General features: G+C 47.5%; 1 protein-coding gene across 1 annotated transcript in view; it reads right to left on the bottom strand.

Moving 5' to 3' along the window:
- PDIA5 (protein disulfide isomerase family A member 5) overlaps positions 1-18,592 on the bottom strand; it is a 92,815-nt gene extending 74,223 nt beyond the window's left edge. Inside the window, exon 1 of the mRNA XM_005893411.2 lies at positions 18,415-18,592. Coding sequence (XP_005893473.2) covers positions 18,415-18,462 — 48 coding nt within the window. The 5' untranslated portion in view covers positions 18,463-18,592. The remainder of the gene's footprint in view (positions 1-18,414) is intronic.
- Between the last annotated feature and the right edge of the window lie 5,318 nt (positions 18,593-23,910).

Raw genomic sequence — 23,910 nt, 5'->3', positions numbered from 1 at the left:
GAATGTGGTAAGAAGAGGCAACTACAGATTATCCGACGCGCTTGATCTTATAGATCAGTTAGTTTGACCAAAGTTGCATAGCTAATAAGAAGCAGGGCTAGCATCTGAACCCCCGTCTCTCTATGTGACCCCAGGTCCTCTTAGGCGATTGCCTCTTTGTAGCCAGAAGTCTTGCATTGAGTCTGAGCTCCACTCAATAGCGAAGATGCCCAGGCAACATCACTCAACCTTCTACAGACTTAGTGCTTCGCATCCAATGTGGACATAATGATACCTCCCCTCGTGGGACAGCTGTGAGGATGAAAGGGGGTAACTTATCGAACATGCCTTATAAATCATACAGCACTCTAACAGTACCAGTTACTGTAATATATAATGTAAATTTCCATCTCAGCAGAGTACAAGACAGAAATGTGTCCATATTCTAGTGCTTCTAAATATAATCTGCCACTGGATGCAACTTAACCTTCTCCACAGAGTAAAACCATCAGAAGGAGTTGTCCAGGAATGCTTTTTCCTTTATTCTGCCCTGGCAGGATGTGCGCAATGCCTGAGGACCCCCCGCCTTCACACAGCAGCTTTGAGACTACACCAGAAAGTCCACTCCACCTTATTATTACAAGTTGTTCCAGAAAGGTCCATAACAAAATGCACATGGTTAAAAGAAAAAAAGAAAAGAATCTGTTGGAAAAACATGTTGATGCTGCTGTTTTTAATCCTCAAATAACCTGGGTAGTCAATAGAAACAACTGCCCTTGACCAGTGCCTCAGAACTCTGACCCGCAGATCAGCGCTCCTGAGAGGCACCTGCATTTCTGGACTGGAGGGTCAGGAAAGGGGAAGGGATGGCGGGCCCTGTGCCCACCTGCCCAGGCAGCACAGCAGCATTCCGCTGGGCCAAGCGACAGCAAAGTGTCCACAGCAGAAACCACAAGAGCACCAAGTCTCAAGGCTTATCCACAGCTTCCTTCCTAGAAAGCCCAGTGAATCCCTCAGGTCATCTAACGGTTATATTCTAACCAACAGCTACTCTCAGAGTACACAAACCACCGAAGCCTCTGCCCCAGCATTCACCCTCACACAGCAGACAGCTTCAGGTCTACCAGAAATACACTGAGGCTGGGGCTTAAACGTAGCACTGTCTGCAGCCGGCCTGGTTAAGAACTCTTTATGGAGGGTCCATCTCCTCCTCACCTTGCGCCATCCCTACTCCACTCCCTAAACTAGGAGCACCTGCCCCTTGAAAGCCCTTAGGATACGTTTGTCCAACACAATAAACATGACACACACGACTGCCACACACTTGACCTTTGCAGAGGTCCTCCGCTGGGAGCATGTTACAAGGTGAGTCTGTGACAGCTCTTGGGAGACCCAGAGGGAGCAAGGAAACCAGACAGACCCAGGGCAGTCAGGGAGGGTCTGGGCTGGAGAGTGGTAGGAGAGGGCCGGTGGGGCCAGTCCAGGGTGGGTGGGGTGGGACCCTGAAAGCCTGGCTCGAAAGCCCCATCTGGCTGTGATCTCAGACTGGGCAGTCAGAAGGCTGGAGGTGAAGGGACTCCCCGGTGGGGCACCCAAGTAAAGAGAAATGGTTCACTCCAAGAGGCTCAAGAGAAAAACAACAGAACTCAATGACTATTCATCTGTAAGCAAGGGAGTAGAAGCCGAAATGACCCAAATGGAACAAAAATCAAAATTGCAAGAATGGAGAAGCAGAGAAGCCTTTTGTTTCCATTGAGGAAGGTGATAATGAGCTTAGGCACAGATATGTGGACAAGACACCCCACCGAGGTGTCCTCCAGACTGGAGAGTGAGACTCAGTGAAGTCTCAGAGGTCAGGGTCCGGAGGGAGAAGTAAGGAGGAGGAGGAGGACCAGGAGAAAAGTCAGGAAGAAGGCAGGAAGTACCACATCAACGCAGACCAGGGAGGAGACACACAGGCAAAGGCCAGGCCAAGTGCAGTGGGAGGCCAGGCTGCAGAGAGAAGCACACACATGCAGGAGCACAGGCGGCTCAGGGTGGGGAGAAGCGCGGGCTGTCTCCACCAAAGGCGGGGAGCCACGTGGACGTTTGTGGGCACAGGAGAGGCAGGATTTGCCAGGAGAGGATTTGAAATAAAGGGAACAAGAGGAAAATAGTCAGGATAGGTAGATCCAGGGGAAATCAGGGGACTTGGTGTGCAAAGAGCTCAGATGCTCGCTTTAGTATCTCTGACAGGAGGGTAAGAGGCCCCTATATATGGCCTCAGACAGACCCTCACCTTAGCAAGCAACCACAGGGACAGGCAGGAGCACGGCCCTTTCCTCCCTCCTCTAAACGAAGGGGACTCTCCTCCAGCCGCTTAGCATTCTCCTTTCTCCTCCGCTTCAGTCTAACCTTTCCAGCATGCACACTCCTTCCCTCCCTTAAGATGCAGCTCCAGGGAGCCCTGGATAGCCCTGCCAAGAGCCTTCCTGCAGACTTCATAAGTCACAACCCACAAACCTTGATAACAATAACTAAGGCGACAATAACAATGTTAATGATGCACAAACTCTGTTTTGTCAAGCCCTCAGGAGGGGACACGGCAATGTGTGTGAAGGAAGCCAGCCACCATCCGAGCCAACCATGGAGCTGTTCCTGGGTTTGGCAGGCAAGCAGGCTCTTTACACCCTAAGTCTTTCACTTTGGAGGAAGAAGAGAAAAAAAAATCCCCTTCTGTTGCCTGTGCAAACTCCTTCTGACTTTCCCCCAATAATTGCTTTCTTTCTGCTCGCCAACCCCAGCCTTCACAGTATTTCCATCAGGGCTGAACTACCCCACCGGCTGGGCTGAGACCCATAAATCCTCCCCTGGGTGCAGGGCAGAACACACCTGGGAAGGACACTCCCTTCTACTGCTGGGGAACACAGGCCTCAAAACCAGGTCCCACTTGCATCAGAGAGCCAGTGCCCCCCATCAGAGTACTGATCCCAGAGCTCCCAAGCCCTGTCACAGCACCCTTCTCAGAACACCAGGACCCAGCATCAGAGAAGCAGTCTCCTCCACTCGAGCCCCTCCCCCAATCAGAGCACAAGGCACCTTGCAGAGCCCAGCAGCCACTCAGGGTGCCCAACACAAAGGCCCTCACCCCCACCCTCTACTACAGCTGGAGGCAATGGGGTCGAGGACACTGGCTTCTCCCCTCATCTTCTGAATAGGTGTCTGCCCGTTTTAGGGCCTGCTGGAAACAGGGGCCTCCAGCCAAGAAGCTTGCTCTTCTCCCCCTGTGGTCTCACCACCGCCAAGACACATGGGAAGAGCACTGTGTCTGGAGTCCAGGCAAACCTGGGCTCAAATCCAGGCACTGTCATTTACAGCAGAATGATCTGAGGGGTTACGAGTGTCACTTCCCCACCTACAAAGAGGAGAAGATAATACTGACACCTGCCTTGCAGTGTTGGCTGAGGATCAAACAAGGCGGTTAAACTACACAGAGAACCTAACGTTATGCTTGGCACACAGCACACAAGCCTCGTAATTATCTGTATTAGTACTATTAGAGAGACAAATCACAGGCAGAGCAAGGACAACAGGAGACCCAGCACCACCTTTTCCTCTTCAGGGCCCTGCCTGCAATCAGGCAGGACAGCACGTCCAAGCAGGAAGAAATGTGCACGTACACAAATCCAGCATCAGCACCGAGAATAACTACCCGGCTACACAGCACACGGAGGACGGTCCTTCCTGGCTTTGTGCCCATCTGCCCCTCCGGGACAAGTGGGCACTAGCCTCATCCTACAGATGAAGAAACTGAAGCTCAGGGAGGTTAACTTACTTACCACGGTCACACAGTAGGTCAAGCCACAGAGTTCGGGCCTCCCAGGTCCTGGCCAGAGGTAGTGGCTTACCTCTACCCCACAAGCTCCCAGACTCACAGCACCTTAAGTGGATCCTTCCCAGAAGCACCTCCTTCCCGCGGTTGGGGGAAAATCAAATCAACCAGGAAAAGACAAGATCTTCCAGAATGGGCAAGCAGGGTCCCAGCAGGGATTTACACCAACTCTCTACTTCCTGCAAGCCCAGAACACCTGCTGTTGGCCACCCTTCTCAAGACCCTGGGGCAGTCAGCCCAGATCTGCGGTTCATCAGAGGTGTGTGCAGAGTCTGGACTCCTTTCTGCCTCCTCTCATTCTCTCTAATACATCGCATCACAACTTCCGCTGTCTTCACTTAACCTCACCCACCATCACCACCAGGCTAGACACAGAGTCATGCAATTCTGGAAGATAACAGGAGATCAGTCCTTGCCACATTACACCCTCAGCTTTAAAAAGCTCCAGATCTCTGGGGTACAGGCCAGCACCCTCACATTCTCTATAGCCCAGGAGGTTGTCTGTTGTTACAGATTCACTATTCAATGCAGATTATGAAGCCAGAGGTATTCAAGTATGTAAAAGCGACTTGCTAAAGGAGGAAGAGTTGAGGACAGAACTTTAACATTTAGGAAAAAGGGTGGAGGTGGGACTTGACCTTCTTTTTGCTCTGTCACCTGGAAAAAAGATAGCCTTCTTATGTTTGGAGCTGTGAAGAAACTGGTTTAATTTAGTGTAGCCCACATCTTACTCAAAATAGTTTTGAAATGTCAGAATCTAAGTCTAGACTCTTAGGAAGCTGGTGGTAAAGGGATCCAGGAATAAGGTTACAAACACATGACCTGAACCCCAGGTCAGAGAACCACAGCTGGCTGAATATTTGAGAGCTAGAGGTTTGGTAGCAAGAGTCAGAGACCCAAGTTTTGTGCTGGTTTTGATATTTACTGACTATGTGACTTTGGACAAGCCATGCCTCCTTCTCTGTGTCTTTCTCTGTAAAATGAAGGGGTTGAAAGTGATTTCCAAAGTCCTTTACAATTATGATATTCTGCAAACCTCATCTAGTGACCACTACCAGAGAAGTACAGTGAGGTAATTACACCTCAAGAAGAAACTGCTGAGTTGCCTTGGGCATGTGGCCACCCACATTAAAAGTCAAACCTTTCAGTCTTCCCTGCATCAAGTGTGGCCCTGTGGCTAAATTCCAGCCCCTGGAATGTAAACCGAAGTGTTATGCGGCAACTTTTAGGAAGTGTCCCTAATAGACAGTCTAAGAGTTTTCTTAGTCCCTTCCTCCTTTCTGCTCCCTAGAATCTGGAAAGATGGCTGGAACTCAAGCAGCTACCTTGAGACAATGAGGTGGAGTTCAGTTCAGTTCAGTTCAGTCGCTCAGTCGTGTCCAACTCTTTGCGACCCCATGAATTGCAGCATGCCAGGCCTCCCTGTCCATCACCAACTCCCGGAGTTCACTCAAACTCACTTCCATCGAGTCGGTGATGCCATGCAGCCATCTCATCCTCTGTCATCCCCTTCTCTTCCTGCCCCCAATCCCTCCCAGCATCAGAGTCTTTTCCAAGGAGTCAACTCTTCACATGAGGTGGCCAAAGTACTGGAGTTTCAGCTTTAGCATCATTCCTTCCAAAGAACACCCAGGACTGATCTCCTTTAGAATGGACTGGTTGGATCTCCTTGCAGTCCACGGGACTCTCAAGAGTCTTCTCCAACACCACAGTTCAAAAGCATCAATTCTTCAGCACTCAGCTTTCTTCACAGTCCAACTCTCACATACATACATGACTACTGGAAAAACCATAGCCTTGAAGGACTTGCTAAAGATGTAGAGTTATCAAAATAGAAGGCACCTGGGACTATGATACCACAGAGGAATACACTGGCCCTGGAACACCCCTTTCCAGACTTCTATGTGAGTGGAATAAAGAATCTCTTTGAGGCACTATCATTCTGGGTTTTCTGGCACACATGCAAATAGATCTTGAGTGCCTACTGAAACAAAAGCTTTAACTAGAAAGAAATATTAACAACTACTCAATTTGGGATACTTCAAGGCATCAAATCATGCATTATACTTTAGATCAACTGCTACAAGGAAGGAGACAGACTACCAAGGGTTTGATTTACTGTCTTCCTCCTAATTACTCGAGTTTCACTGTGCCTATTCCCATCCCAAGTATCTTGGTCACCTGGTGATGGCTACCCACAAATGAAAGAAAAACTAATAACTCTTCAGTTCCCGCAACCCCAGCCCTTCACTATTAATAGTAAGGAAACCACTGCAGGAGACCAACAGGCCAGGACATCCCTCAGAGTTGAGCTGGGTTGGTTGGTTTCCAGATAGAAGACTCCTCTCAACATTTCTCCATGCCGTCTCCAGCCTCCAGAGCCAAGTACTCAAAATCTCCTGAGGCTGCTCAGCACGCTGGAGTCCGGAAGGTTGTGGAAACTAAACATGTTAATGCACAGAAGTCCATGTCCTACCATTTCATCTTGGACAGCTCCAGTCATTAGAAAGTTCCAATCCCTCCCCGTCCCAAGCCATTCTGCCTGCCTACCACACTCTGAAGACAGCAAACACATTCACTCTTAGGATTCTGTAGGTGAAATTCCCCAATTCCTCACGTGCCCCCAAGCCCCTCAATGTCCTGAATAGTCTGCCCTAGACACACCCATGCTCCCAGTTCCCGGAGCTATCCCAAGGCCAGGAGTGGGGTGGCAGAGACTGAAGGGAGTAACGTGCCATATTACACTATAATTTACTTTTGGAAATAAATATCTATGCTTTCATAATTCAAAATACAGGAAATTAATCTCAACACCAATCTTGATTTTTGTATCACAGGTTTTAAAAAAAATTGAAAAACACCGTTAGTGAATCTCTTAAAATATGACACCTGACTGTCATATAGTGCTGGCAAAGACTTAAGCCAGTACAATTCTTTTGAAAAGCTATTTGGCACAATTAATCAAGTATCTTAAAAGCATTTCTGCTTCTCCACGTGGTAATTCCACTTTTGGGAATGTGTCCCAAGGAAATTCGCAGAGATTCTGACACATATATGACTCACTCATTCTTACTCATAAGAGTCAAAAATTGTAAACAACTTAAATATCCAACATCGGGGGAACCGTTTCTTAGAATAAACCACTTGACAGGATGAAACAGGCATTTAAGAGATGTTTTCAAAGATTGTGCAGTGAAAAGATATTTGTTTTAATGTTAAGTTTTTAAAATAGAATTTAAAATGTACATGGTATGATTACAACTATACAGCCAATTATGCTAAGAAAATGACCGGAAGAAAAAGAAATTCACCAAAGTAAGGCTTTGTCCTTGAATAGATTTTATTCTTCTCCTTTGTGTATTTTTCTAACCATAATAGGCATACCTGATACAAATATTTTTAAAATCACCATCATTTGGCTACCATCATGGAAACAATTAACAATCTCCAAGTATTTCTCCACTACAAGAAAACGTAACTTCATAGACGAGAAATCTGGCAGAAAAGTCAACTAAGGGACCAACATTAACACCACCAGGAATGGGTCAAATGAACATATGTTTCCTGATAAAAGGTACCAAAGGAAGGGAAACATCATCCAAAACAAAACTGAGGGACATTCTTCAAAAATGCCAACGTCCCCAAAGGCAAAGACTGAGAAAGTGGCCCAGATTAAAGGAGATTAAAGAGACATGACAATTAATTTCAAATGCAACACGTGATTCTAGATCAAGTCCTGAGCCAAGTGCTACATTCCTGATTTTGACTGTTGTTCTCTGGTTATATAAGAGAATGTCCTTCCCTCTTAAGAAACAATAAAGTATTTATGGGACAAAGGAGAATTGTGTCTGTAAACTTTATATATGCAGAGGGAGAGTATGATAAATGTGATAAAATGTTAATATTTGTAGAATCGAGTGAAAGGAAGATGGAAATCCTTTATACTCTTCTTGCAGCTCTTCTCTATCTCAAAATTAGAGCTAGGGAAAAAACACCTAAAATAAGACAGAAAAAAAAAAAAGAGAGATGCCCAGATGCCCAGAATACAACCAAATACTGCCCCCGCTCTTTCACAGGCCTCCTGATACCCTCGACCATCTATCTCAGCGTTCACTGGCACCTTCCCAAGCGAGAGCAATGCTTATCTTCCCCTCTTCACTTTGAGCGGACTGACTGCTGGCTCCTCTGTTCACCTGACACGTAGTTTTTAATAAGAACTATTCTACAGAATCAGCAGAGAACTCTGCATGCAACGCATACCTAGAATGGCTCTGACGAGAGAGAAAAAGAGAGAGAGAGAGAGAGAGAAATGTTCACTTTTAAATACAGGTTAATTTATGCGCCTTAAATGGACAAATTGTAAGCATCTGTCACCAATCACCATGGCTAAATACCCTCTTCACAAGGAGCTAAGGCCTGACCTCAAACCAAGTTTGAAGATTTCACCACTGATATTTCCCAGTGTTCAAAAGTCCACCACCCAGCAGCCTTTGAAATAAAAATGAACACTGCCTGGATGGCACGTGCGTGCGTGCGTGTGTGTGTGTGTGCGCGTGTGTTTGTGTGGCAGAAAGACAGAAGCCTGGCCCTTGGAATGTGGACCCCTGACTAGCTGCAGCTGAGGAGCTAAACGCGCTAAAGAAAGAGAGGGAAACTGGAAAGCACTCAGCTGGGATGGAACCCAACCCGAGAGAGGACTCTTTAATCCCAACACCAAAGGTCTGGGGACGAGGCCATGATCATTCCAGGAGCTGTGAGTTTAGAGTGTTCATGTGTGCCCAGGAGCCAGCAAAACTGCTCACATGACTGTTCAGCTCATTCTCTTGACAAGTGAATTAAGTAGGTACTTTCATTATACCTAGTCTATAGATAAGGAAGCCAAAATGAAGAGTTAGAAACTTGCTCAACATTACCCGGCAAGTAGGTAGAAGCTCTGACTCGGACCCAAGATGAAGTGGAAAGACCAAGAGCCACGCACGTCTCACCACTTGCTCCCGTGAATGCAAAGCCAGGTTATGTCTTATATTTTGCTTCCTTTAAAAACCACACCGTTGACGTGGGCTCCACAGTTTTCCCACCCATTTTCCGTGGCACAAACGTGACTGTCAACAAGGGGCAGTTCGGGGGCAGGACGACTGATCCAGGAGCTTATAAAAACAGGTTTTTTTATCCTGAAATTGCAACTGCAGTGCATTTAACCAGGACTTAAGTCCCTAAAGCTTTTAATGTTGTGGAAAACCTCTTCAAGAGCCAAGAGGGCTCTGGGCTGCTGCCAGCCTGGTGTGCCAGGCCTGCTAACGAGGAAGAGCTGGAGGAGGAAGCAGAGAAGTAGGCAGCAGGGCCTGAGGAAGAGCAGGTGAATTCCCACTCCAGAAACCCAACCCTGTCTCAAAGCTCCATTAATTGAAAAGAAAATAACAATTCAAGGGCTCATGACCCATGAGATACATCTGTGCTTTGACATACAGTATTTCACTCAATCCCCTAAAGCTGAGAGTTGAAATAAGTATTTTCTATCCCTCAGGCCTTAACCCAAGAGCAGAGTTATAAAATCACTTCAGTGGGTTACCACCAGCATTTTTTTTAAATAACAGTAAGAAGGAAACATCAGTGTGTACATTTGTAGCAAGACTGTGTATTCAGTGAAAAATCTGCAACTGTTATGTTCATATATAGATATATGTACTTGGTTATAAATGTAAAATGCAAAACTGTTCTTGCAGGAATTGCAGTAAAAATGTTTGAAAACCTGCTGTAAACAATCTGTGTGGGAGGTGTACCATCCCTACTTTAGAGATGTGAAAACTGAGGTTCAAAGAAGTAAAGGCACTCAACTTAGGTGAAGCCTAAAACAGCAGAACTGGGACTCAGAGGTCTTCTAGGCACAGATCACAAGCTCTTGTCTTTGCCTGTCAATGCACACACTTCCCACTGATGTCCCGCAAGCTCTCTCCACTCCCCAGAGCTCCACCCAAACAAGACCTGAGAGGCCAGCAAGTTGGCTTCCCCTTCCAATCTAGCTACTGAGTGCAACCAACTGGAAAGAGCTTCAAGGACAGTGGGAGTCATCTCTTCTCTGCTACCTGTTGTGCACAATTCCCTCACTGCCCACAGAAAACAGCAAAAACGGCACATGCTCCAGCCAAGTGAGTCTCACAGCGTCACTGGTGTATGTGGCTCTTATCATGGGCAGACGTTGTGTCATGCCACTCGGCCCAAAGAGGCAACTCTGGCTGGCAAGATATGTCCACCACGTAAAATTAATGTTAGCTTGTAAACATCTCTGGTTTGTAGCTACACAACAGCAGTAAGTAAAAGCTTTCTGGAAAGATAGCTTTCTGGGCCTCATCCTTGAAGAAAATCATCTTGTGGGTCTGGAGAGACCAAGAATCCATTTTTACACATACCTCTTTGAGGTGGTTGGAGTCACAGCTGGGTTGGAAGGCCACTAACCCATCTTTCAAAAACCTCCTCTCTGGACCCCATACCACTCCCCACTCCTTCACAGCCAGAATTTTCCACCTCCCTCCTCCCCGTCTAAGCAGTCCTCAGCATCCCTCAGATCTGCCCCCACCACCAAAGAGGCTCCTGGTGGAGGTTCGGCAATGACCTCCATGTGGCTGACCCGACGGGCACCTCCACTTCTCCTTTTGCTCAGCCCCAGTACAATACACTTGGCCTCCCTTAACCCACTGCCACCATCCTGTAAATGCAGAAGTTCCTCAGGGCTCACTCAGTCCATCTTCTCTACCCGCCCCACACTGTCCCCTGGGGTACCCCACCTGAGCCGCACCCCTACATTAACAGCCCCACCCAGACCTCCCTTCTGAGTGCCACAACCTCACATTCTGCTCACTCCATGGCTCTTCAACAGGGATCCAGTATAATTTTCAAATTTAAAAACCCAATTTTCATGCAAAGATTGAGCATATTTCAAAGTGTTATTAACTCAATAAGGGGTCCACTAAAATGACAAAGCTAGGTCAAAAGAGGATGTAAGAAAGGAAAAAAAAAAGGTTAATAGAAATATTTTTTTAAAGAAGTTATAGGGAATTCCCTGGTGGTCCAGTGGTTAGGACTCCACACTTTCACTATTGGGGGAACTAAGATCCTGTAAGCCCACAGCCAAATTCTTTAAAAAAAAGATGTTATGATCGATGAAAAAAGGTATGATATGATTGTTAAATGAGATAAAAAGCCAGTTAATGTCCTGAAGACTCTCTCTTCCCTAACAGAAATCATCTGCATCCTTTCTAAGTTTACAGAGTATGGGTCTTAAGAAATAAAATCATAGTGACAATCCCTATGGGCTTCCTAGACAATGCTCCAGTGTGACATTAGAAAGTCATGAAATCAGATTTAATTTCCAAGTTTGGGGATAATTTTTCTTACACTGGGGGTCTGTGAATTTGGATGGGATCTTTATTTTCACTAATTTCACTGAAATTTAGTCTTCCCTTTATTATGAATGTAGGTAACCAATTACAGTAGCACTGACAACGTCCGTGACCTTGTCACCAATAGAAATCACATCTTCTCAGAACAAGAGGATTATTGCAGATATCTATGCTCATCACTACTTACAATTTATAGAAATTATCAACTCTGTCACTAGATCTTCCTACATGATGCATTAAAAAAAATACATACTATTTTGTCACAATTTGTTAAAATATTTTGATAACTATTTCAATATCACGGGTTTCTGCTATAATCATATGCATACTGTTTTATACATTTAAAAACATTTTTTTGAGAAAGGGTCCATAAGTCTTCAGAGAGGCCTTTTCTGACGCCCTGCAACAGGGTAGGGACCCTTGTTACACACGCTCTAACCACTTTATCTCCCTCCTTCTAGCACTTCCTACTTGAATTAAATAATAAATTAGTGGCCTCTCACCAGGCAGAGGGAGGAAGGGATGGTATCCATCCTTTTTATCAGTTTGTCCCCAATGCCTTGGCACAGTATATCTGGCTCATAAAAGAGTCTCATGAGGTGTCTGTTTAAAAAAAGATCTGTGGAATGAATGAACATGATATATGTAACACGCAGACGGTGGTCCATGTTCCTTTGAAATAAAGGAGCATGTACAACACCCCGCCTGGCAACCCACTCCAGTGTTCTTGCCTGGAGAATCCCAGGGACGGGGGAGCCTGGTGGCTGCCGTCTATGGGGTCACACAGAGTCGGACACGACTGAAGTGACTTAGCATAGCATAGCATACAACACCCTGCCCAGGACCCAGCCAGGTCAGATTCCTCGGTGACAGCAAACGTGCTTGTTCCTCGGGAGCCTGCCCTACTTGGCCCTGGAGCAGAGCTTTCCAGCCAAGCCCACGACTTGGCTCAGAAGCTATATCACCCTTATGTTTAAGCCCCAGCATAAGCCCTCGACCTCGATCTCCATGAATACCTTCCAAGGCAAGGATTAAAGGATCTGCTCACGAATTAAAGACATTTGCTCATGCCAAGGTTAAAGGAATGGTGGGATTCTTTGCGGTGATGGATCTCTACTCCTGCCCCGGCCAGCTGTGAGGAGCGGGATACCCTGAAGCCGGGCACAGGCTCATGACCAGGCCATCTGGGCACAGAGCACACATCCAAGCTGGGGGCTCAGTATGACTTCAGGGAATAAAAAGATACAAAAAGGCTATTCCAACCCCACATCCCCAGCCCTCACCACATAACTGCAAAGCTAATTATTTAGAAGTGACTGTAAACTGGTGAATGGAATGAGGCCCTGATGGACGAAGGTGGTCACAGGGGACAGTTACCTAGAGCCCTGCAGGGAGGGTGATGAGAAGGGCAAGGAGGGTGGTCAGTGAGAGCCTGGCTGCGGCCCCGCCTCCCGTATTCAGGCCATCAAGGAGCTAAAGAGCAAGGATCACGGACACCCCAGGTAACCGGCTGGTGCTGCTATTTCAGAAAATAGCACCTGCCAAGGAGGCTGCTCAGTCAGATGACCCATTCATCTGTCTATGCCCTCCCCTTCCAGGCCATGTCCATCAATGGTCTCTCTCTCCCCACTCTCTGTCAACTTACCCATCCCTCTCTTGAAGTAACAGTACTCAACCAGCTCATCTCACCCAGCTCGTGTGGGACACAGAACTACACAGACGTGAGATACACCGAAATACTTTGCAAGCCCTCTACAATGTACCAGGTGTTTTATAATTCTCATTGATAGGTCGATGGGAAGCCAGAGACTCAGGTCAGTGCTGCAGGATGGGCAAGGCACAGTGCTCCTTCCCTCTCCCACCAAGATGCCAGGTGTGGGGGAAACGAAAGGAGGGCAAGAAAACCACCAAAGTCCGGTAATGCAGGAGAACTTAGGCTCTCCTACACCCCGGGGGTCACTCTCTGGTCCACTGTCAGCCTCCCAAACCTACTACAACCACCAAGGGAAACACAAGAGCCTCACCAAACAAAACCACAAAGCTGGGGCAAACCCTCCAGGGAGGCAGTGTGGTTGGTATCTCCAGTCTCAAGAGAGGATCCACTTTCAGAAAAAAAGGGAAGAAGCAGAGCACTTAAACTCTTAGCCCTTCTGCGCACACACCCCCACACCCCCCACCCATCAGGAGGCTCTGAAGGGCCCAGTGCAGAGGGGCAAGGAGCCATCAGGACCTCGGCTCCAGGGACCCATGATGGCAAGAATCCAAGAATCCTATGGTTCAGCCCCCTACCCACGGCTCACAGCCTCCACTCACAGCCCCTCTGGCCCTTCACTGGCTTCCAGGCACCCCTTCTCCAACCACCCGAGGTGCCTGCCGGCTCCTATTTATTGGGCGTGCCCATGTGCCATGCGCTGTGCTGGGTGCTCCCTGTATTATTTCTGATCCTTTCTACTCTGCACAATGGGTATTATTACCACTGCTGACAAACAAGAAAATAGGCAGGGCCCAAGGTCACACAGCTCCTGAGTGTGGCTAAAAGCTCGTGTTCTTTCCGTAACATCACACTGGACTTCATCTTGTAGATAACAGAGAAGAAAGTAAGAGGAAGAAAGTGTTGTTTTGGGAAAATTAATCTAGTCTCTCCCGCTCCAACTCAACTCTGCACCGTGGCCTCACTGTTCTTGTTATTAAAAAGGGCAACTTTCATCATGTCTCTCCATTGCCTACAGATTTGAGTCCTGAAAGCTTTGCCAGGCATCTAAGGTTTTTTTTTACTGGATTCACTTTTCTAGTCTTATTTCCCCAGCCCCAGACTCAAATCCTTCTGTCCATCTAGCCTCGTCCATTGCTCCTCATTGCCTACAATTCTGTCTTGGATTCCCTGCCTGCAACACTGATTCCTTCCAGCAAATACGGACCAGGGGTGACTGCATGTCAGGTTTGGGCGAGGTGCCAGCACACAGAGGATCCCCACTGTCACAGAGCCCAGGGTCTGCCCTCCTTGTGAGGCATAAGCTGGGGCCCTTCTCTGGTCGCTGGGTGCCCCAGAGGCTGACCCTGGATAGGATCCACAGCACCCTGTTTGCCGCTCCTAAGGCACCTGGCCATCCCCCCAACTCATGTGCCAGTTCTGTTTTAACACTTCCTCTGTAAAGTACTTATTTCTGTGGGAAAAGTGCACTCCAGGTTCCAAGCAGCATTATAATTGGCAATTAGGCCCCCAGGCCAGCCCACAAGAGCCTATTAAATATATAATGGTGTAGAACCTAAATTCGTATACATTAAAAGCTCTGCAGGAGAGATGGGGCAAACATCTGCTGCTCCCTGCACCTCCGCCCCCTGTCCCACCAGGTTCTGAGCTTCATGCCACCCTCAGGGGCAGAGGCCTGGGCAGTGGCGAGGGTGGAAGGAAGCAGGTGGGAGCTGGATGACATACATGGAGTGGGAAGAATACCCATCTGTAATTCAGGAGCCTGGCTCTCACACCCGCCTTGTCTTTACAAACTTGGTGGCCTCACGTGGGTGAGTCCCTTCTCTCTCAAAGCCTCATTTTTCTCTTGTGAAATCAGAGAATTTTGAATTAGGTCAATAGTTCTCAGACTTCTGATGCTCACAGAGTAACAGGATGTATTTTAAAATATAGTTTAAATAATTAAAAAATATATTTTTAAAATATGTTAAAATATATTATGTATGTAACATACATATTTGAATTTAGATTTTATCAATCGAAGGCTTTTTTAAAAAATCACATTACAGTATCACTGCTTTCATCTTTTTTTCCAAAAGGACACTCTAAGCCACTCTCCCAGCACCCTCTCAATATGGATACCATGTCAGAGAAATTAAGTTTTTGAATTGGAAATATTTGGAATCATGAAAAAAAAAGAAAGAAAAAGTTCACCGTTGTTATTTTTCCCATTTGTCTATGAACCTGTGAAAAGGTCATCACAGGCCCACTCCGGGCCTTGGCCTGACACCGAGACCCTTGAGCAGGGTAAGGTCATGTCCTCCCAAGTTCTGGATGGAGACTATAGGACAGTCGGCATGGATGGCCTGAGGAAGGGCTGACTGCAGGGAGGAGCTAAGTGGGACAGCATGAAGGGCCAGGCAGCCACAGGCGTCGGGGACAGGACAGCCTGGCCCCCCCAGCTGCAGGCCCCAGGCAGGGACACCCAGCCTGGAAGGCTGGGACCAACTTGTCCAAGTGTTGACTGCACCTCTTTCCACGTCACAGTGTTGGAAGACTGGGAGTCCCCAAAGAAACATTTTTTTTTAAGTTCCTTTACTAACTTCTGATTAAAAGCTAATGCACATTCATTAAATTCAAGAAAACTTGGGAAATATAAAAAAAGCCTAAACAAAGAAGTAAGCAAAAGTCACCCACAACTCTACCTTCCAGAGCAATCACTGTTGACATTTGGAGGTTTGGCTAATCCCTCACTTCTATAGCTAGCTTCAGCCACCCTGGGGTTCCGTTTTGTATCCCGCTTTTCCCCTAATTATCATACACAAGTACTTTTTCATGTCCTTAGATAGTCTTCATAAGCATTATAAAATATTTTGACAATAAATCCAGCATTCTAGCAAATACATACATCCTTTATAAACATCACTTTCCATGGTATGGGTAGGGCTACAAGTCATTTAAACATGGTGCTACTGTTAAGCATGTAAGCCACTTCCATATTTTTTTTTTTTGCCACTTCCATATTTTTGCTACTGTAAAAAATAGGATGTGTGTACACCCCTGTCCATGAATCTCTGTAGACCCCTTCACACTTCTTTGCATTTCTTGGGTCACAGCCCAGTGCCCTGCACATCTCAGCTCTCAGTAAAGAATGAGTGAACAAAGAAACCCAATCCACTCCCAGGAGCTGGGGAACCCTTATCACATGGACACAGTTTATACTCACAGAGGCCCATCCTGGTGTCCGGCTTCCTCAGTGGCTCAGTGGTAAAGAATCTGCCTACAATGCGGGAGCCGCAGGAGACATGGGTTCGATCCCTGGGTTGGGAGATCCCTGGAGGAAGGCACAGCAATCTGCTCCAGTAATCTTGCCTGGAGAATCCCACGGACAGAGGAGCCTGGCAGGCTACAGTCCATAGGGTCGCAAAGACTTGGACACAACTGAAACAGCATAGCATGGCACCCTGGTGTCCACTCACCACTCATCACTGACTCTACACCTCAGTCTCACACCTGCTAAGCCAATCTTGGGCTTGGGGAAAGGAGAAAATGCCAATTCCTTGCTGATGACTCCCAGGTTCTAGTGCTCTCAGCAAACCTACCCACTCTCCACACCTCCCAGCGGAGGGCATCAGCAGATCTCAACTGCCTAGATGACTCCCACACTCACTCCTGACAGCTCAACTCACCCCTCAGGAAAGTCATGGCTGACCTTCCCTGCAAATTAATGTACAGCTCTCCTTCAGTGGTGCTCCCAGAACTTCGAGTATGGGTACTCACTCTTCTGTCTTTATTTGCCCACAGGACTGACTTCCCTGCCCAACTCAGGGCAACACCAGAGGGCAGGAACAATGTGTATTTTGCCCTCGATCCCAAATCCAACCCAGTGCCAGCCAATAAATGAATGTTTGCCGAATGAAACTTCTTTCTGGTCAGAGTCCCAAGTCTTTCATTTTCACAGGAGGGAAAAGGAAGGGGAAGAAGAAAGTAGACCTCCTAAAACAGACTGCATTCAAACACCTTTCCCGGGTGGCACTGGAGATGGCCCCCTCTACACAGTCCAGCATCGCGGCCTGGCACAGAGACCATCCAGGCCAACTGGCCGAGGGAACAGAATGCAAACAGAGCATCAAACAAACCTAAACAAACCTGGGAGAGTGACACTGCCCTACTCCAGCCCTGCTTCTAAGAGGGAGAAACAGATCTAGAGGGACAGGGAGCTTCCTTTTCTACCCACTTTCGGACAACCAGAAACTACTGGGCCACTCCTCAATGGCGATCCCAGAAGGGCACAGTATTGAGAGCTGGAAGTGTTTAAAACAACTCAATCCACACTCCATTTTTTCTCCTCATGCGTTGTCCAGCATCCTTGCCACACCCCAAAAAAACACAAAAAACTGGAAAATCCAGGTTGAAAAGAGTTCCAGCAGCAGGAGTCTCTCTTCAGGAGCTTCAGGAAAAGAAGGAGCCAAAACTGTCCTATAATCAGGGAGACCAGAAACTACAAGAGAGGTATGGAAGGAGACGGTATCACACACCCACGGGAACACCAGGGCCAACCCCCGGCCCTGGGTGCTGTGGACACACCCATTCCGACCTCTCTCAGCGATGCCCTGAGGTACACTCTCCACCCCCAACCCCAAGCGTAGCAAATTGCTCCGGAGATCCCACACTCCCATAACCCTGGCCCGTCCCTCCTCCCCTCTTGTAGGGTTTCGAAATTTAGAGCTTCCTCCTCCAATTTGTCATCCTGGCAACCGGGCGGGAGGTGGGGGGTTGGAGTGGTATCTAAAGCGTCCCCATTTCATGGATGAGGAGACTAAGTCACCTACATTAAACGATAGGCCGCATCACAAGCCAGAAAGTGGCTGGAACCTCAGTTGGGTAAAGGAGCAGAACTCCCCGCCCGGGCGACCCCACCCGGCCCAGCCAAGTCTGGCCGGCGGGGGCTGCTCGGGAGGGCAGTCCACGAGGTGGCCGGCAGTTTCCCGGCTGCTCAGGGCCAAAACCAAGAACCAGACGGCCCTAAAACAAGGTTTCCGGCAGTGCAGGTGCCAAGCATCCCCTTCCTACCCCAAACTCACACAGGTGCAGGGCCCCGAGTCTGGGGCGCAGTGCCCCCGCAAGCCGCCGGCTTTCCGCCCTAGCCCGTGGCCGCCCCCTGACCTGCACCCCTGTATAGTCGTGTCCACCGCGCAAGCCCCCAGCCAGCGATTGCCCAGCGCCCCCAGGCTCCCCGACTCCGGGCTCCTTTCGACCTTTGAGCGCCGAAGCACTCCGCAGGGAGGGCACGGCGACCGCTCCGCCGCCTCCCGCACAGCCACCGGGTCTCCGCCCGTCCAGCACGCATGCCCCCACCCAGGCGCCCGGAGGCATCATCTCCCCGCAAGCCCCGGGAGCGCCGGGAGCAGGGAGCTTGGACCTGCACGCCGGGCGCACGTGCCGTCCCGGCCCGAACCCCAGCGCCACAGCCTTACCCAGACTGCCAGCGGCAGGAGCAGCCACGCCGGCACGACCCGCGCCATCCCTGCTGCCGCTGCCCCCAGCCGGCTCCGGTCCCCACTCGGGCTCCCGCGACCGCAGCTTCGCCGGGTGCAACCGCCGCCGCCACTTCCCAATTGCTCCCCGCCTCCGAGTTCCCGGTGCCACGTCTGCCAAAGCATGCGCACCACGCTGGGAGAGCCGGCCCGGGAGAAGTGCGTGCTGGGAGTTGTAGTTTGCAGCACGGCTGAACTTAGCCCCCTGGCCAGGTAGAATCAAGAGCCTAGTGCCATATGGTCAAGGTCAGAGTAAGGGAAAGCAGTTAATATGGGAGGCTTACTCTGTGCCTAGAACTTTAGAAAAAACATGTCCTTCGGCTCACAGAGAAAAGTTTTATTTTCCCCACTTTGAGGATGAAGAGGTGGCCCAGAGAACTTAAGTCATTTGACCCAGATCACATAGCCTGCAAATGGCACAGTCCAGTGCTGCTTGAGGAGGGCCGAAAAGCCCTCATCCCTGTCTCCCACCTACTGTTGCTTTTTTTTCATTCAAGAAATTTTTATTAATCTGTTGGAAAACAATTTGACATTTCCTCAGAAAGTTGAATACAGATTACCATATAACCCAATAACCACATTCCTGGGCATGTACCCCAAAGACTTGAAAACAGACATCCAAACAACTACTGTTACACAAATGCTCACAGCAGCGGTATTCACAATAACCAAGAGGTGGAAACAACCCAGGTGTCCACTGAGAGATAAATGGATAAACAAAATGGGATATATTCATACAGCGGGATATTATTCCATCATTAAAAGTAATGAACTACTGATACATGCTACAATGTGGATGAAGCTCGAAACTATTATGCTAAGAAAGAAACTAGCCACAAAAGTATGCATATTGTATGATTACATTTTTATGAACCATCCACAGGCAAATTCAGAGGCACAGAAAGTAGATTAGTGGTTTCCTGGGGCTGAGAGGAGGAGGGATTGGCGAGTGACTGTTCAGTGGGTGCAGGATCTCCTTTGGGGGTGATGAAGATGTTTTGAAGCAACACATAAGTGATGATTGCACAACCTTGTGAATGTACTAAATGCCACTGAATTGTACACTTTAAAATGGTTATTTTTTATGTTTTGTGAATTTTATCTCATTAAAAACCCTTTATTGAACCCATTCATGTGCTAAAACATTCATGCATGGAATCAGTTATTCATTCAAGAATGTTTATTGAACACCTACTATATTCTGAGGTTTGAGATGGACAAGGATGTACAATCTAGGATTGATAGGTTATAGCTGAAAGAGCTTTTCATACTGTCTGGAGGTCCCAAGCTCAATGCCTAAAAGTCATCCTTGATCCATCCTCACCTCTCAACAGGCCCATTCAACCCATCACCATGTCATGTCAGCTCTACTGCCAAAATATTGGATTGGCCAAAAAGTCTGTTCAGGTTGTCTATAAGATGTTACGGAAAAAAATCCAAACAAACTTCTTGGCCAACCCAATATCTCTCTTCTGCCACCTCTCAAGTCTAAGTTACTGACATGTCTCACCCCATGCAAGGGTGAGACTGCTCCTTCCATTTGCTGCTCCTTCCTCCCTATACCCCCTACAATACAGTTGTTAATGTCAGTTGGATTTTGTTTGCCATTTCCTTGAAACCCTCCAATGGTTTCCCATTGCCCATAAAATGAAATCCAAACACTTCCGCATGAGCTGTGAGCCGTGAATGGTCTGGGCCTGACCTCTAGACTTCATCTACTGTCTCTCCTCTATGTTGTCTACTTGGCTCCAGTTACACAAACCATTATTTCCTGCACATTCCCGGCCATCAGAGCTGCTCCTACTTCAAGGCTAGTACTTTTCCTATTCTCCCTGCCTTAACACCTTCCCTGGCCCTTGGTCCAGCTGCCACCTTCTCATCCCTTCAGGGCTTGCCTCTATTTAAGACAAAGGCCCTTGGAGCAACCCATTTAAAGGCGATTATACCCTCTCCACCCCAACCCCCTTATTCTCTAACTCAGCTTCCATTGTTTCTTTGCTAGCACTTACCATATTCTGCAATTACTTCTTTAGCTGGTATGTTCATTTTCTGTTGCTACAAGTGGGATATAAGGTTCACATCTCTCTTGTTAACCACTTAACTTCAGAGCCTAGCATAGGACCTGAGCCTCATGTGGTTTTTGGAATTCTTTTTGATGAGTAACTGAATGATTGAATGGAGTAAAGTGTTGGAGAATTTCAGAAATTCCCAAAGCAAGTTGAGACGGGGCTTCCTCTGCATGCTCTGCATCTTCAAGCTTATGATCTACATATGGAAAGTGGGCCTTTCAGCTCCTCTCTGTGGGTCTCTGTTTCTCATCTGTAAAATGAAGCACCTGGTGAAGATGCAGAGCAACTGTACTCCCAAATGATGACAGGAGCGTGAATTGGTTTGACCACTTTGGACAATGGTGCACGTACAAAACGCGTACCAAAATGTTCATAGCAGCTTTATTCATAGTAGCTTGTTGGGGACTGAATTTTATTCTTTCTCCACCACTGCCCCCCCACCCCGCCAAGTTCATATATTGAAGTCCTACTCCCAGTACCTTAGAATGTGACTGTATTTGGAGATAAGGCCTTAAGAAGTAGTTAAGTTGAATGAAGTCATTGGGGTGAGCCCTAATCCAACATGACTGGTGTCCTTATAAAAAGACAAAGGAAAGGAAAGACTGTGTAAAGACATAAAGGGAAGGTGGCCAGCTACAAGCCAAGGAGAGAGGTCCTCAGGTGAAACCAACCCTGCTGATACTTTGACCCTGGACTTCTAGCCTCCAGAACTGTGAGAAACTAAATTTGTGTTATCTAAACCACTCCGTGGTACTTTGTTATGGTAACCCTAACAAACTGATATAGGGGCAAACTGAAAACTATCCAAGCGCCCTTGAAAAGAAAAGTAGATAAGTAAATGATACTCTATTCGGCAACAGCAACAACAAGAAAAGAACAAAGTACAGATATCCACAGCAACATAGATGAATCTCCAAACCCTGATGTTGAGCAAAAGTAGCCAGGCATGAAAAAGCACATACTGTATGATTCCATTTATCTGCAATTCAAGAACAAGCAAGCACGATCTCTGGTGATAGAAGAAAACTAAGGGTTCCCACGGTCGGGGGAGGGAGGGGAGCAGGAGAGATCAACTGGGAAAAAATATGAGCAAACCTCTGGGTGCTAGGAATGTTCTATATTTTGATTAAACGACTGTTATGTGGCAGTCTACATATGTAAAGACTAATTTATTAATTGAGCTATATGCTACGATTTGTATACTTTGTGCTGTGCTTAGTTGCTTAGTCTGTCTGATTCTTTTCAACCCTGTGGACTGTAGCCCACCAGGCTCCTCTGTCCATGGGGATTCTCCAGGCAAGAATACCAGAGTGTGTTGCCATGCCTTCTTCCAGGGGATCTTCCCAACCCAGGGATTGAACCCAGGTCTCCCACATTGCAGGCAGATTCTTTACCATCTGAGACACCAGGGAAGCCCAAGAATATTGGAGTGGGTAGCCCAGCCCTTCTCCAGAGAAACCTCCTGACCCAGGACAATTGGTGTCTACTGCCTTACAGTCGGAGAAGGCAATGGCACCCCACTCCAGTACTCTTGCCTGTAAAATCCCTTGGACGGAGGAGCCTGGTAGGCTGCAGCCCATGGGGTCGTAAAGAGTCAGACACGACTGAGCGACTTCACTTTCCCTTTTCCCTTTCATGCATTGGAGAAGGAAATGGCAACCCACTCCAGTGTTCTTGCCTGGAGAATCCCAGGGATGGGGGAGCCTGGTGGGCCACCGTCTATGGGGTTGCACAGAGTCGGACACGACTGAAGCAACTTAGCAGCAGCCTTACAGTCAGATTCTTTACTAGCTGAATTACCAGGGAAGCCCTTGTACACTTGACTATATGTAAATCATATCTTGATTTTTTAAAAGTTCAAAAAACGAAGGATAGAATGAATCAGCTAATCTTCAGAATCCCTTGTATCTCCTGAGTCCAAGACTAGCTAAAAGCTCTTGGGTCCAGAGGAGGGCTGAACTCTGCAGAGATGTGACTGCCAAAAGGGAAAGAGTCCAGGAGAGGAAGGAAGGAAGGAAGCCATGCGCCTATGAGCCGGAGAACCAGAGGGCAGGGGACTGAGAGGGAAAAATAAAAATTGCCAAGAAAACAAGCCATTTCATCCTGCAATTGAAACAAGCTAAAATGAGATTTATGTCCCTTCTGGGAATGTTTAACAATTCTAAGCTTCACTCTCCTTGAAATATTAGGAGAATAGCGCAGGGCAAGTGCTGTCCCTCCTCCATTACAGCCCTCAATGGAAACCATCCATTCTCCAGCAGCAGCCCCACGGGGCCAGCCAGAGAAACTTCTCGTCCTGAGGTTTATTGTGAATTGTGAATTGTACCGCCACCTGATATTTGTGTAGCCAGTTCCTCTCCATCATCTGGGCTGAGATGAAGACTAGCACAAAGACCATTTTCTGGCATTTAAGTCTGGATGAGAATTGGCCAGAACGAAATAGAAGGAATGCTGAGTCAAAGAAGCCAGACACAAAAGAGTATCTTCTTTTGTATAATTCCACTTATGTGAGCTACAAGAAAGGCAAAAGTTCTGTTTTGTTATTAGTCAGAATTGTGGTTACCTTTGAGGGAAGGATGTGGGTAGTCACTGGAAGGGGTTTCTTGTGGTTCTGGGGTTCTGTTACTCCATCTGAGTACAGGGTACCTACCTGGGTACGTTCACTTTGTAAAACTTCATCACACACTTTCATAGGTTATCCAATTCTTAAGTTATATTTGAATAAGAAGTCACAGGTTAAAACAAAAAAGAGGAGAAATGAAATGGAGGGAAAAAGAAGTCAGCACTGCATAGGGATGATGGAAGGAGGGGCAAAGTCTAAAATGAGATAGCTGGGAGATCATTAGTAATCCCTACACCTGGGTGAGAAGCTAGTCCTAGCAGAACACCCCATGCTCACAAGCATTTGCCTCTGCTCATTGAGAGATGTCACTCCACCTGCACCCCCCAATTTTGGCTGATACCCACCTAGATTGGGTAACCCCTCCTCCAAGAGCTTCTTCTGACACTCATCATTCTCCCACCAACACACCCAGCAGTCTGGGCCTAAGTGTCCCTTCTCTGTACTCCCACAATTTCCCATGTGGAGTGAGATCCTTAAGAACATGGACTGTGATGAATTTATAGAGACAGAAAGTAGAACAGTAGCTTCCAGGAGATGAGAGGAGAGGGGACCTAGGACTTAGTGTTGAATAGTTACTGAATTTCAGTGCTGTGCTCAATCACTAAATCAAGTCTGACTCTTTGCAACCTCATGGACTATAGCTCATCAGGCTCCTCTATCCATGAGATTTCCCAGGCAAAAATATTGGAGTGGATTGCTTTTTCCTTCTCCGGGGTATCTTCCTGACCCAGGGATCAAACCCAC

Source organism: Bos mutus, chromosome 1 (genome assembly GCF_027580195.1).
Source record: "Bos mutus isolate GX-2022 chromosome 1, NWIPB_WYAK_1.1, whole genome shotgun sequence".
NCBI lineage: Eukaryota > Metazoa > Chordata > Mammalia > Artiodactyla > Bovidae > Bos > Bos mutus.
Note: the sequence above shows the minus strand (reverse complement) of the source record. Positions and strands in the feature narration are given on the sequence as shown.